This window comes from Callorhinus ursinus, unplaced genomic scaffold (genome assembly GCF_003265705.2).
Source record: "Callorhinus ursinus isolate GAN/ISIS: 27379988/994484 unplaced genomic scaffold, GSC_fseal_2.0 scaffold13, whole genome shotgun sequence".
In the NCBI taxonomy this organism is placed as follows: domain Eukaryota; kingdom Metazoa; phylum Chordata; class Mammalia; order Carnivora; family Otariidae; genus Callorhinus; species Callorhinus ursinus.
In genome coordinates, this window is record NW_027397075.1 from 22622385 (window position 1) to 22634894 (window position 12510).

The 12510-nt window shown below is 36.0% G+C and overlaps 1 protein-coding gene across 12 annotated transcripts in view; it reads left to right on the forward strand.

Annotated features, from left to right (window-relative positions):
• The window catches only part of CEP170 (centrosomal protein 170), a 137966-nt gene that overhangs the window by 64986 nt on the left and 60470 nt on the right, over positions 1-12510 (forward strand). For all 12 annotated transcript variants that reach the window (XR_012380518.1, XM_025877569.2, XM_025877575.2 and 9 more), the window contains exon 4: positions 3536-3614. Coding sequence is in view for 10 of the 12 variants with exons in the window: in XM_025877569.2 (XP_025733354.1) it covers positions 3536-3614 (79 nt within the window). In the remaining 2 variants the exon portion in view is untranslated. The remainder of the gene's footprint in view (positions 1-3535; positions 3615-12510) is intronic.

The following is a 12510-nucleotide window of genomic DNA, read 5'->3' on the forward strand; positions in this document are numbered from 1 at the left end:
CACCCAAAACCATAAGATACCTAGGAATAAATCTAACCAAAGAGGCAAAGGATCTGTACTCAGAAAACTATAAAATACTCATGAAAGAAATTGAGGAAGACACAAAGAAATGGGAAAACGTTCCATGCTTATGGATTGGAAGAACAAACATTGTGAAGATGTAAATGCTACCTAGAGCAAGCTACACATTCAGTGCAATCCCCCTCAAAATACCATCCACTTTTTTCAAAGAAATGGAACAAATAATTCTAAAATTTGTATGGAACCAGAAGACACCCCGAATAGCCAGAGGAATGTTGAAAAAAAGCAAAGCTGGCAGCATCACAATTCTGGACTTCCAGCTCTATTACAAAGCTGTCATCATCAAGACAGTGTCGTACTGGCACTAAAACAGACACATAGATCAATGGAACAGAATAGAGAGCCCAGAAATGGACCCTCAACTCTATTGTCAACTAAAGCAGAAAAGAATGTCCAATGGAAAAAAGACAGTCCCTTCAACAAATGGTGTTGGGAAAATTGGACAACCACATGCAGAAGAATGTAACTGGACCATTTCCTTACACCACACACAAAAATAGACTCCAAATGGTTGAAAGACCTCAGTGTGAGACAGGAGTCCATCAGAATCCTAAGGGAGAACACAGGCAGCCAGCTCTTCGAACTCAGCCATAGCAACTTCTTCCTAGAATCATCGCCAAAGGGAAGGGAAGCAAGGGCCAAAAATGAACTATTGGGACTTCATCAAGATAAAAAGCTTTTGCACAGCAAAAGAAACAGTCCACAAAACCAAAAGACAACCCACAGAATGGGAGAAAATATTTACAAATGACATATCAGATAAAGGGCTAGTATCCAAAATCTATAAAGAACTTCTCAAACTCAACACCCAAAGAACAAATAATCTAATCAAGAAATGGGCAGAAGACACGAACAGACATTTTTCCAAAGAAGACATCCAAATGGTCAACAGACACATGAAAAAGTGCTCAACATCACTCGGCATCAGGGAAATCCAAATCAAAACCTCAATGAGATACCACCTCACACCAGTCAGAATGGCTAAAATTAAGAAGTCAGGAAACGACAGATGTTGGCGGGGATGCGGAGAAAGGGGAACCCTCCTACACTGTTGGTGGGAATGCAAGCTGGTGCAGCCACTCTGGAAAACAGTATGGAGGTTCCTCAAACAGTTGAAAATAGAGCTACCATACGATCCGGCAATTGCACTACTGGGTATTTACCCCAAAGATACCAATGTAGAGATCGGAAGGGGTACTTGCACCCCGATGTTTATAGCAACAGTGTCCACAATAGCCAAACTGTGGAAAGAGCCAAGATGTCCATCTACAGATGAATGGATAAAGAGGAAGTGGTATATATATACAATGGAGTATTATGCAGCCATTAAAAGGAATGCGATCTTGCCATTTGCAACGACGTGGATGGAACTGTAGGGTGTTAATTCTGATTGAAATAAGTCAATCAGAGAAAGACATGTATCATATGACCTCACTGATATGAGGAATTCTTAATCTCAGGAAACAAACTGAGTGTTGCTGGAGTGGTGGGGGGTCAGAGGGATGGGGTGGCTGGGTGATAGACATTGGGGAGGTTATGTGGTATGGTGAATACTGTGAGTCGTGCAAGACTGTTGAATCACAGATCTGTACCTCTGAAACAAATAATGCAATATATGTTAAGAAAAAAAAATGAAGAAGATAGCAGGAGGGGAAGAATGAAGGGGAGTAAATCGGAGGGGGAGATGAACCATGAGAGACAATGGACTCTGAAAAAGAAACTGAGGGTTCTAGAGGTGAGGGGGGTGGAGGGATGGGTTAGCCTGGTGATGGGTATTAAAGAGGGCATGTTCTGTATGGAGCGCTGGGTGTTATGCACAAACAATGAATCATGGAACACCACATCAAAAACTAATGATGTAATATATGGTGATCAACATAACAATAAAAAATTTAAAGAAAAGAATGAACGAATGCTATGAAAATTTAAAATACAGAATTGTTCATTTTCTTATTGAGAAATGTGCATGATTCTTCTTACTGAAAGGATGAAAAATACCCTATTTCCTTTTTGTCCTTGAAAACAGCCTTCTCTTACCACTTTTTGCATTAGAGAAAATTCATCTAGGATTATTTTTATCTGAAGACTCGTGGTCTGATATTTTGCTACATTATTATCAGTTTTATCACTGTTACTGTAGCCTAGAGCTCTGCCACCTCTTTGTGTTCCTCTTACAATTGTGAAATATCTTCCTGTTCGTTTTCTTCGCTTTGCCTTTGTGGATGGTAAGCGAGAAATTCTGAATCCTCAGTGGTGCTCTTTAATAGCTTGTAAAAGAGAAGGACAAAGATAGTGTCTCCAGATGTATGTCTCGTCTTCTTGGAGAGATGGTGCAGGGTTGTGGGCAACGTCTTCTTGGAGAGATGGTGCAGAAAGTGAAGGTCGCAGCAGCAGTCATGGTTTACTGCATCATCCTTCTAGTCCAGTGCTTCCCACGAAAGCACTTGAAAGTGACCCATCGGAAGAAAAAGAAAAAAGGTGAAATATTTTGTTGCTTTTTATAGTAATTTGTTGAAATGTTACTATTTTGGATATAAGGGTTGGTTTAAAATGTAGTATTAAAATTAATTTCACCTTTTCTATTTACCTTTTTAATGTGTCTAGTAGAAAACTTAAGAGTATATGTGTAGCTTGCATTTGGGGCTTGCAATATATTTCTTAGATAGCAGTGTTCTAGGCAATTCCATTCTTCTGTTTTCTTATTATTTTGGTCATTTTCGGCACAGTTTTATCACTGATGAGTAGTGATAAAATGGTGATGGGTTGATGAAATAGCAGAGTGTTTCAAGAAACAGGAAAAATAAGGTCAGTAAAATCCCATAATATATCTTAGAGTCATAAAAAGGTCTAAAGGACTCATATGGCATTTGTAAAATAGAGAATATGAGTTTTGTCTACGGCCATACCACCCTGAATGCGCCCGATCTCGTCTCATCTCAGAGGCTAAGCAGGGTCTGGTTAGTACTTGGATGGGAGAATATGAGTTTTATTCCATTTTTTTAAAAATACAGTTTCTTTTTGTTCTTTGGAAGAATTGTAATAATGAAAGTAATGAAATATCAAACCTCACAAATAGTTAGAATTGTCCAAAAAAGCTAAAATTGAGTCCAGTGAACCCTGATGATATATCAAGAGTTAAGTATTTCCCTTTACAATTTGCCAGCTTCAAATTAGGAACTTTTCTTAGCATCATATTTAGGTGCCTAAATTTGTCTTGGCAGTGCGCGGTGGACTTAGAGGCACCGCAGCCTGGTTCTTTGTGTGTTATGATATCAATTCAGGGCTTGGTAGGAAATCATTTATCAGTCTATAAGATGCATGACACGTTTTATGATACACAACCCATGTTAACCATTATATCTAATGTATTTTTAAGTATAAGGTTTGAGTGTTTATCTGAAATGTAACAATTAATACTCAATATATAACCTAACATCTTTTTCTCTCTTTGTAGACTTTTGTGAATGATGTAAGGATTCCAGAACAGACTTATATCACCTTGAAACTTGAAGATAAGCTGAGATTTGGATATGATATCCTTATATGATTTTGTACATTTATCAAATTGATTCAAAAATCTTTTCTGGTGTAAATTGACATTTCTTGAGATGTAAGAATTTGCAGTGGAGGCATACTAGAAGTCTCTTTGCCCTCCCAAACTAAAATACATGTTTAAAAATAATATATATGTATATATATATATTTTTTTTGGTGGTTGTTGTTGTTGTTGTTCAGTATGCCTGTTCCTAGAAGTAATCCTAGAAAAGTTGGACTCACCTTCCCCCCCCATATATAATTTCAGTAGAGATTTCCCTTTAATGGTATTATATATATAATTTTGGTATGGGGGAATGTAACAAGGAGAGGACAGGGGAGTGTTTAATATTAGCCCAGCCCAGGGATTTTTTTGTTGTTGTTTGGATGATCATGGCACAGATCAACATCCTAGGAGGAGTGTAAGAATTTATCCCTACCTTTTTTCCCATTCATACTTTTACTCTATTTTATGAATTCTGTCTCTATTGCCTATTTAATTCAGATTTTCCAGTATCCTGTATCTTCTGAGACCTGTGCTCCCTGGTTAAGTTAATTAAGCAGTTAGTGTGTATTTAAGATTCTTTTGCTTAAAAATAGGATCCTAGGGGCGTCTGGCTGGCTTAGTTGGTTAGAGCATGCGATTCTTGATTTTGGAGTTGTGAGTTCGAGCACCAGGTTGGGTGTAGAGATTACTTAAAAATGTTTTTAAAAAAAATAAATAAAAATAGGATTCTAAGAACTGAACAGGGACATAACTTTGTCCTTCTTAGGGTAGGGTAAAGGACCACTAGTGAAGAGACGGGACAAGTTTGAAGAAGCAGAAGACATTTCTGTTCATACAAGGCAAAAAGCTTTGTAGCAAAGGACTTTTCTTTAATTAAAATACAGATATTCTACATTATACTGAATGGTTTTCTTGTGTTTTCACTGTGACTTCAGTATGTAAGAATGTGTTAAACGTATTGGCAACTCAGATGGCCTTTATCACTCTAGAATAGAAAATGTAGTCTCAGCTATCTGGAATTGATGCTTAGCTGAAATAAATGTATTAACACTTTAAAATTGTTATTAAAGTATAACTAGGTTTTTTTTTAGACTTAAAATTTTTGAGAACTGTTTTTGTAGCACATATATAAACCTTATACTTGTGGAACAAAGAAACATGTGAAAAATGAAGCCATTTAAATATTAATACTTGTAAGTTGTATGTTTTAAATCCTTTAAAAAATACAGATCACATAAAATGATTAAGAATTAACATTAAAGCCCACGGGGCGCCTGGGTGGTTCAGTCAGTTGGGCAGCTGCCTTTGGCTCGGGTCATGATCCCGGGGTCCTGGGATCGAGCTCTGCGTCAGGCTCCCTGCTCAGCAGGGGGCCTAATTCTCCCTCTGCCTGCCTCTCTGCCTACTTGTTCTCTCTCTATCTCTCTGTCAAGTAAATAAAATCTTTAAAAAAAAAAAAAGAATTAACGTTAAAGCCTTGATTCATGGGCCATTTTCCACCTGCATAAGAAGTTTCATCAAACAATAAATACAAATATATTTTGAATTTAAGTATGTCCTTAATCCATTTGACTTTAGCTGTTTCAAAACATGAGAAAATAATAGGAAATCTGAGTTTCAATAAAACTCTATTTACTTTGAATTTTAAATCAAGAAGAAACTACTGAGAAATAACTCCTGCTTTTACAGTTTGTTTAGTGATTTAATAGGGAACTAGTATTTCCTTTATAAAATATATATATATATATATTTTTTTTTTTTCCTGAAATTGCTGGGACGAATGTTTTGTTCCAGAGGACTGTTTTAGGGTTTTAAATCTGTGTTGAACCAGAGCTGCTATTCCAAATCCTCAGGGTAGGCTCAGTTAATTATTTTAAAATAGCATCTCATATTGCTATGATTTTGAGCACTATACATACATAAATGAACATTGGGCTGTTACAATGGCAGAAATTTTATTATATAGGATGAAATTCTTTTTTTTTTTTTTAAAGATTTTTATTTATTTATTTGAGAGAGAGAGAGAATGAGAGGCAGAGAGCACGAGAGGGAAGAGGGTCAGAGGGAGAAGCAGACTCCCCGCTGAGCAGGGAGCCCAATGTGGGACTCGATCCTGGGACTTCAGGATCATGACCTGAGCCGAAGGCAGCTGCTTAACCAACTGAGCCACCCAGGCGCCCCTAGGATGAAATTCTTAAAACAAATTTTATGTTCTATTGTTTTATATTTGGCTGTACCAGACTGAAGTGTAGTTATTGTGCTTTATTCATATTAAAATTAAGCTTAATAGTTAGCCAGTCTACAAACTGCTATACCTTGGAGTGGAAAACTGTCCTATTTATTAAAATGTCATAGCAATAGAAAGAACTGAATTTCATCTATTATTGTTTTCTCTTTGATTTCTGCTCTTATTAGTTTCTTTTTTCTACTTATTCATTGGAGACCTTCTGTTTTTATATAGTCTTTCTAGTTCTGTAAATTTTCTCCTAAGTACTACTTTAACATTCAAAATACTTTTAATTTCTCTTGATTTTTTGAGTGCAGGTTATCTGTAAGCTTGTTAAAATAATTTGGAGGTTTTCCAGAGACTTTCTGTAATTGACTTCTCATTTAATTCCATAGAGCTCAGAGGACATATTTTGTATGTCTCAAATCCTTTCAAATTTATTGAGACTTGTCCTGTGGCCCAGAATGTACCTGGTCTATCTGTCTTGATAAGTGTTCCATATATCTTTGAAAAGAATGTGCATTCTGTTGTTTTGGAGTTTTCTATTGGTCATTATGCCAACTTGGTTCCCATCTTCACTATTTTCCTGATTGATTGTCTACTTGTTCTATCAGTTATTCAGAGAGAGATGTTAAATCTCAGGCTATAATTGTGGATTTGTCCATTTCTCCTTGCAGAAGTTTTTGCTTCATGTAATTTTAAACCTGGTTATTAGGTATATAAACATTTAGGATTAAAATATCCTCTTGATGAATTGGCATCATTTGTTATTATAAAATGACCTGCTTTATTCAAGATAATGTTCTTTGCTCCAAAATATGGTTTGTTTGGACATTGCTATAGTTTTTCCACCTTTATTTATTTATTTAGATTAGTGTTAGCATGGAACATCTTTTACAGTCTTTTACCTTTAAGCTGTTTGTGTCTTTACATTTGAAGTAGGCATCATATAGTTGGTGTTACTTTTTTTATTCAATCTGATCATTTCTGCCTTCATTCTTGAATTTAAATCATTCACATTTAGTGTGATTATTGATGTAGTTAGATTTATTATTTTATTTTACATTTTTACGATTTTATTTATTAGAGAGAGAGAGAGTGTGTGAGTGGGGGAGAAGCAGAGCAGGAGGGTGAGGGAGGAGGAAAGAATCTCAAGCAGACTCCCCACTGAGCATGAAGCCTGGTGCAGGGCTTGATCTCACAACTCTTGAGATCATGACCTGAGCCAAAACTAACAGTTGGACACTTAACCAACTGAGCCACCTGATGTAGTTAGATTTAAATCTGTCATCTTGATATTTGTGTTCTCTTTGTGCCATCAGTTTTTTGTCTTTTTCCCATAATTTCTTTTGGGTTATTTGAACATTTTATATGACTCCATTAATCTCTTTTGTTGGCTTATTAACTATAACTTTTTTTTTATTTTAGTGGTTGCTTCAAGATTTATAATTACACCTTTAATTTTAAGTTTTATCTTCAAGTGATGTTATACCAATTCACATATAGTATAAGAACCTTATAGCAGTGTACTTCTATCCTGTACTTCTGTCCTGACCTTTGTGCTGATTGTCAACTTTTTATTTTTAGTTATGTTACAAACTGCATATTACATCGTTGTGAGTAAAAGGTCAATTATCTTTTAGAGATTTAAATAAGAAAAATATCTCCTATCTTTATGCTCATTGTATTCTTTTATCTTAAACCAACGTAGATATCATTTCTCATGCTCTTCACATTCCTCTTTATAGGTCCATCTTTTCATCTGGTATCATTTTCTTTCTGCTCAGGGCTTCCTTTAATATTTCTTGTAGTATGGTTTCCCTGGTGATGAATTCTTCCCATTTTCATATGTCTGGAAAAGTATTTCACCTTAGTTATTGAAAGTTATTACTGCTGGGTGTTTATTGTAGGTGGCATTTCTTTTCTTTCCGTGTGTTAAAGCTCTACTGTATTCTCACTTGGATTATTTCCCTTTATCCCTGGTTTTGAGCAATTTGATTATGATTTGCCTTGGTGTAATTTTTTTCATGTTTCCCCTGCTTGGGGTTTGTTAAGCTTCTTGGATCTGTGGGTTTATAGTTTTAATCAAATTTAGAAAATGTTTCAGCCATTATTTTTCCAGATATTATTTTGCCTTCCTCACTTCCTTAAAGGACTTCAATTAAATGTTGTTAGGTTACTTGACATTGTCTCTCAACTTACTGGTACTCTGTTTATTTATTTATTTATTTATTTATTTATTTATTTATTATTTTTTAATCATTGGTTCTGTGTTCCAGTTTGGATTATTATTGCTGTGTCTTTAAGTTTACTGATCTTCTTTTGGGCAGTGTCTAATCTACCACTAATCCATGCAGTATAGAACTCTTGAAGTTCAATTTGGATTTTGTATTTGATATCTCCCAAGCTACTACTTAGCTTTTTGAACATATAGAATATGGTTATAACTTTTAACACCTTTGTTGACATCTGGGTCAGTTCTGCATCAGTTTTAATTCATTTAATTTGCATGTAGAGTAATTTCTGATTGGATGGCAGACATTGTGAGTTTGTTGAGTATTGCATGCATATTTTTGTATTCCTCTACATATTTTTGAGCTTTGTTCTGGGACACAGGTTCCTTGGAAACCGTTTTAGCACTTTGGGTCTTGCTTTTAAGATTTGTTAGGCTTCTAAGTTTAGTCTGAGACTGATATTCCCCACTATGAAGGCAAGACCTTTCTGTATACCATAGGGGTCAGCAAACCCAGTGGCAAATCTGGCTTTCAGCCCATATTTGTAAATAACGTTTTATTGGAACACAGCCGTACCCACCCATTTACATATTTCTGTGGCTGCTTTTGGACTACCACGGCAGAGTTGAGTAGTTGTAACAGAGATCATATGGTCCCAAAGCCTAAAATATTTACTATCTGGCACTTTACAGAAGAAATGTGTCACCTCTGCTTTATCCAGTGACTCATGATTCATGATGTTTTCCATCCTGGCCATATGTGAGCACTGTTACCTGTAGTACTTTTAGATGGTTCTTGCCCCAGACCTAGGTAGGAATTTTCTCACATGCATTCCCAATCAGTACGCAGCTGAATGCTTGAGCAAGATCCTCAGACATGTGGAATTCTCTCTTCTGTGCAGCTCTCTTCTCTTCAGTGCTCAGTCCCATGACCTCTGGTCATCTTGGTCTCCCGGACCTTCACAGGTTGCCTTCACAGCTCAGAGAGCCCTCCTTGCCCAGTGACCTGGAAGCTCTGTTAGGGCAGTGGTTTGGGGACAGGGATTAGATTCACCTCAATTTGTTTCTCTTCACTCAGGAGTCACTGTCTTTTGTTCCCTGATGTTGATTGTCTTGAAAACCATTGTTTTATATATTTTGTCCATTTTTTGGTTGCTTCAGATGGGAGAGTAACTCTGGTTCCTTTTTTCCGTCTTGGCCAGAAGCAGGAATCTGAGAAGTTGATTTTGGCCATTCTGGATATACAGATGGAATCCAGGGGAGGAGGTATAGGCTAGAGACAAAAATTTGGGAATTTCCATTGTCTAAATAATATTTAATTCCTTAAAACTAAATGATACCACTCATGGGAGAGAATACAGATTGATAAGAGAGAGGTCCAAGGACTGAAACCTGATACATTCCACTATGAAGAGGCAGGAGAGATAAGGAACCAGTTGAAAAAAGATTAAGATCGAATTGCTGGTGAACTAGGAGGAAAATCAGAATATGGTGTGGTTTCCATGTTGAGTGGAAAATGATTAAACATTACTTAAATACATAAATCTCAAAATCCTTACCATCCCAGTCATATGAGTCAGTATAAGAATCTAGTACCTTGATTTTTTTAATGAGGTTCTTTTTCCCAAAGAAGTTATCTATTCCTATAAAAATGGCCCACAAAATGATTGGATTAATCATATTAGAAACAAGGTAAAAATCATTTTCATAACTTTCAAGATTATGATTTATCTGTACTTGGAACATTACATGTGGCGTTCTGTCCTTGGGTCCAGATCATGGCTGCTAAAATGGTCAAGAGGGGGATAAACATAACTAAAAATCAAGCATTCTTCTTTTAGCGGAGTTGAATCCTGATTAATGTGATTGATATCCATACAACAAAACATGAACACACTTCCCAGATTTCAAAAATGGGGGACATTTCTCAAAGCTTTTTGAAAGAACCAAATTTAAGAAATGGAGATGAGCAGTTAAATAAGGAGTAATGTCATAGAAGAAAAGTTAAAAGCAGTTGTTTAAAAGGTTTTTTAAAAGTTAGGATATTCATCTACCAGAATAAAATGATACATCTTTCAGAAGGTAGAGACAAACGTAAGCTAGTAGAAAATTGCTTAGAGAAATAAAATTATCCCTTTAGAAGTTTTTCTGTCATGAACTTTTTTTTAAAACTTTGGCATCTCCTAGGACCTGCCTTGTTAATACAGTGTGCAATCTATTTTAGCTTTATTGTGTATTTCAGTATTGAATATAGTAAAATTTCCCATATTTCTAAGGAGAGGATCCAGAAAGGTAAGTTTTTGGCCAACTTTAAGGAGACTTTTTAAGGATAGTCTTAATATATATTTTAAATCAGATAAAATATCCAAATTTAGAAAAAGAATGCTTTTTTCCATTCTTCCACTGTATAAAATAGTAGTATTCAAGTATTCTCATATATTTTGACATCCAATGTCTTCAGCACCATGAGAGAGAGTCACATTCTTTTCAGTATATAGTTTTTCAGAGAATATTGTATTAATGCCCATTCAGTTGTTTGAGACTACAGCACTTCTTGAAACCTTAAAACACTGGAAATCTTGTCCCAAGCAGCAAAAACTCATATGTAATACTGGATTTCTTCTGTAGGTGCTTGGTATCTCCGCAATGAAACAACTTAGTGACTGAATTTTTAAAAATGATTTTTGAAAGATGCGTTCACAGTGATACCTGACACCTGGTGTTTTTAAGGCTCTAGGAATAACTAAAACTTTAAAATTTTGCTCTCCTTTTAGTTAGCTTTAATTATCATTTAGATAAAGGAGAGGGTCTAAGAGAGCATTACTAGTATATAGATGAGTTTCTTTGACCCCACTCTTAGATAAACATTTCTTGAATAAATTGAGCATAGGGATGACTTAGAATAACAATCACACAGCCTTATGTAAAGGAATAGGGAAATAACATACAAATGTGAATTTTTTTTAAGATTTTATTTATTTCAAGAGAGAGACCATGCAAGCAGGGGAAGGGGCAGAGGGAGACAGAGAATCCTAAGCAGGCTCTATGATCAGCATAGAGCCCAAAGCAGGGCTCGATCCCATGACCCTGAGATCATGACCTGACCTGAAATCAAGAGTCGGATGCAAACAATTGAGCCACCCAGGCACCCCACAAATACGATTTTTAATGAGCAAGAATTTAAACTGTAACTTTTCTATTCAGATATAATCAACATGACTGTAGTTTATACTATATTGTATATTTTTAACTTACAACATGAGTAATTTAATTGTATCTTAGATTGTCATTTTTTTAAAATTAGCAACTTAAAAACAGTTAACCTAGGGTCTGTACCACTAGGAAGATGGTAGCTTTGGAGGTAAATGCTAAGACTAGGGCATTCTCAAAATCTCAGAGTGATACCAGGGTTCTCAAGTAAATTCACGACCCAGACGAGGATCCTTGAGACCTTTGGTCCACACACACAAACCATTTTGGAAGGTAAGGAGTTCGACTCCAAGAAGTGGGGCCTCTCTAAAGTTTTCCTGATCTTAAAGGAGTCTTAAGTCTAAAGACAGTACCCCAGACTAGCCTTGGGGAATAGCCTGCAACACTCCCAGGAATAAATTTGAAGCCCCAGGAAAACCCTCACAGCAGGCTACAGTCATTTGTGTTTCCCACTGGAAAAATGGAAATGGCTTTCCATTTTTTTGAGACACTGTTTTCCATTGGAAATGTAGGAATGCTATGAATCTTCTCCAACTATTAATGAGTTCCCTGGGGGTAAAACAAAGTTACTAGACTTATTTTTCATTAAGTAGGAAATTATTACAAAATATATATTTTCACCTATATCAGGAAATACATATCAGCATGTGTACAAAACAAAAAAAAGGAAAATTCTAATATTTCACAGCTACAGGAACCCTGGACTGGGATTTAGCTGACTAGATTGTTGTCTTAGGTTTTGCCTCTCCAGTCCTCAGGTTCCCTGTATACAGAATAGGAGGACCAGTTCGTGGAATTAAATAGGATATCCCCCAGAGCTGTTTGAAACTCCAAAAAATTCTGAGTTTTTATTGTTTTAATGAGTAGAAATACAAGTTAAATACTCGTCTGCAAGTTTACTGCTCCTTAGGCATGGAAACTATTTTTACCCCAAGTGGTTGTGATAATTACAGCTTTCTACCCTTGAAGTCATAGGGTGCTGTGAATTGATAAAGGATAATAGAATTTAGTGCATGGTTATGAAAGTCCTTTCAGTACAAGGTTAAGTAATGGTGGGAAATGTGACCTCTGCTGTGTAGTGTAAGATGTTCTTTAATATACGGAGGCATTGTTCTTTTTGGCGTAATAATGAAAGCATTCATTATATCCGGCACTTGGTTCTAATCTGTATGGAAGCAGTTGTTTGATAATATGACCTTGATTGCAACGCCTGAGGAA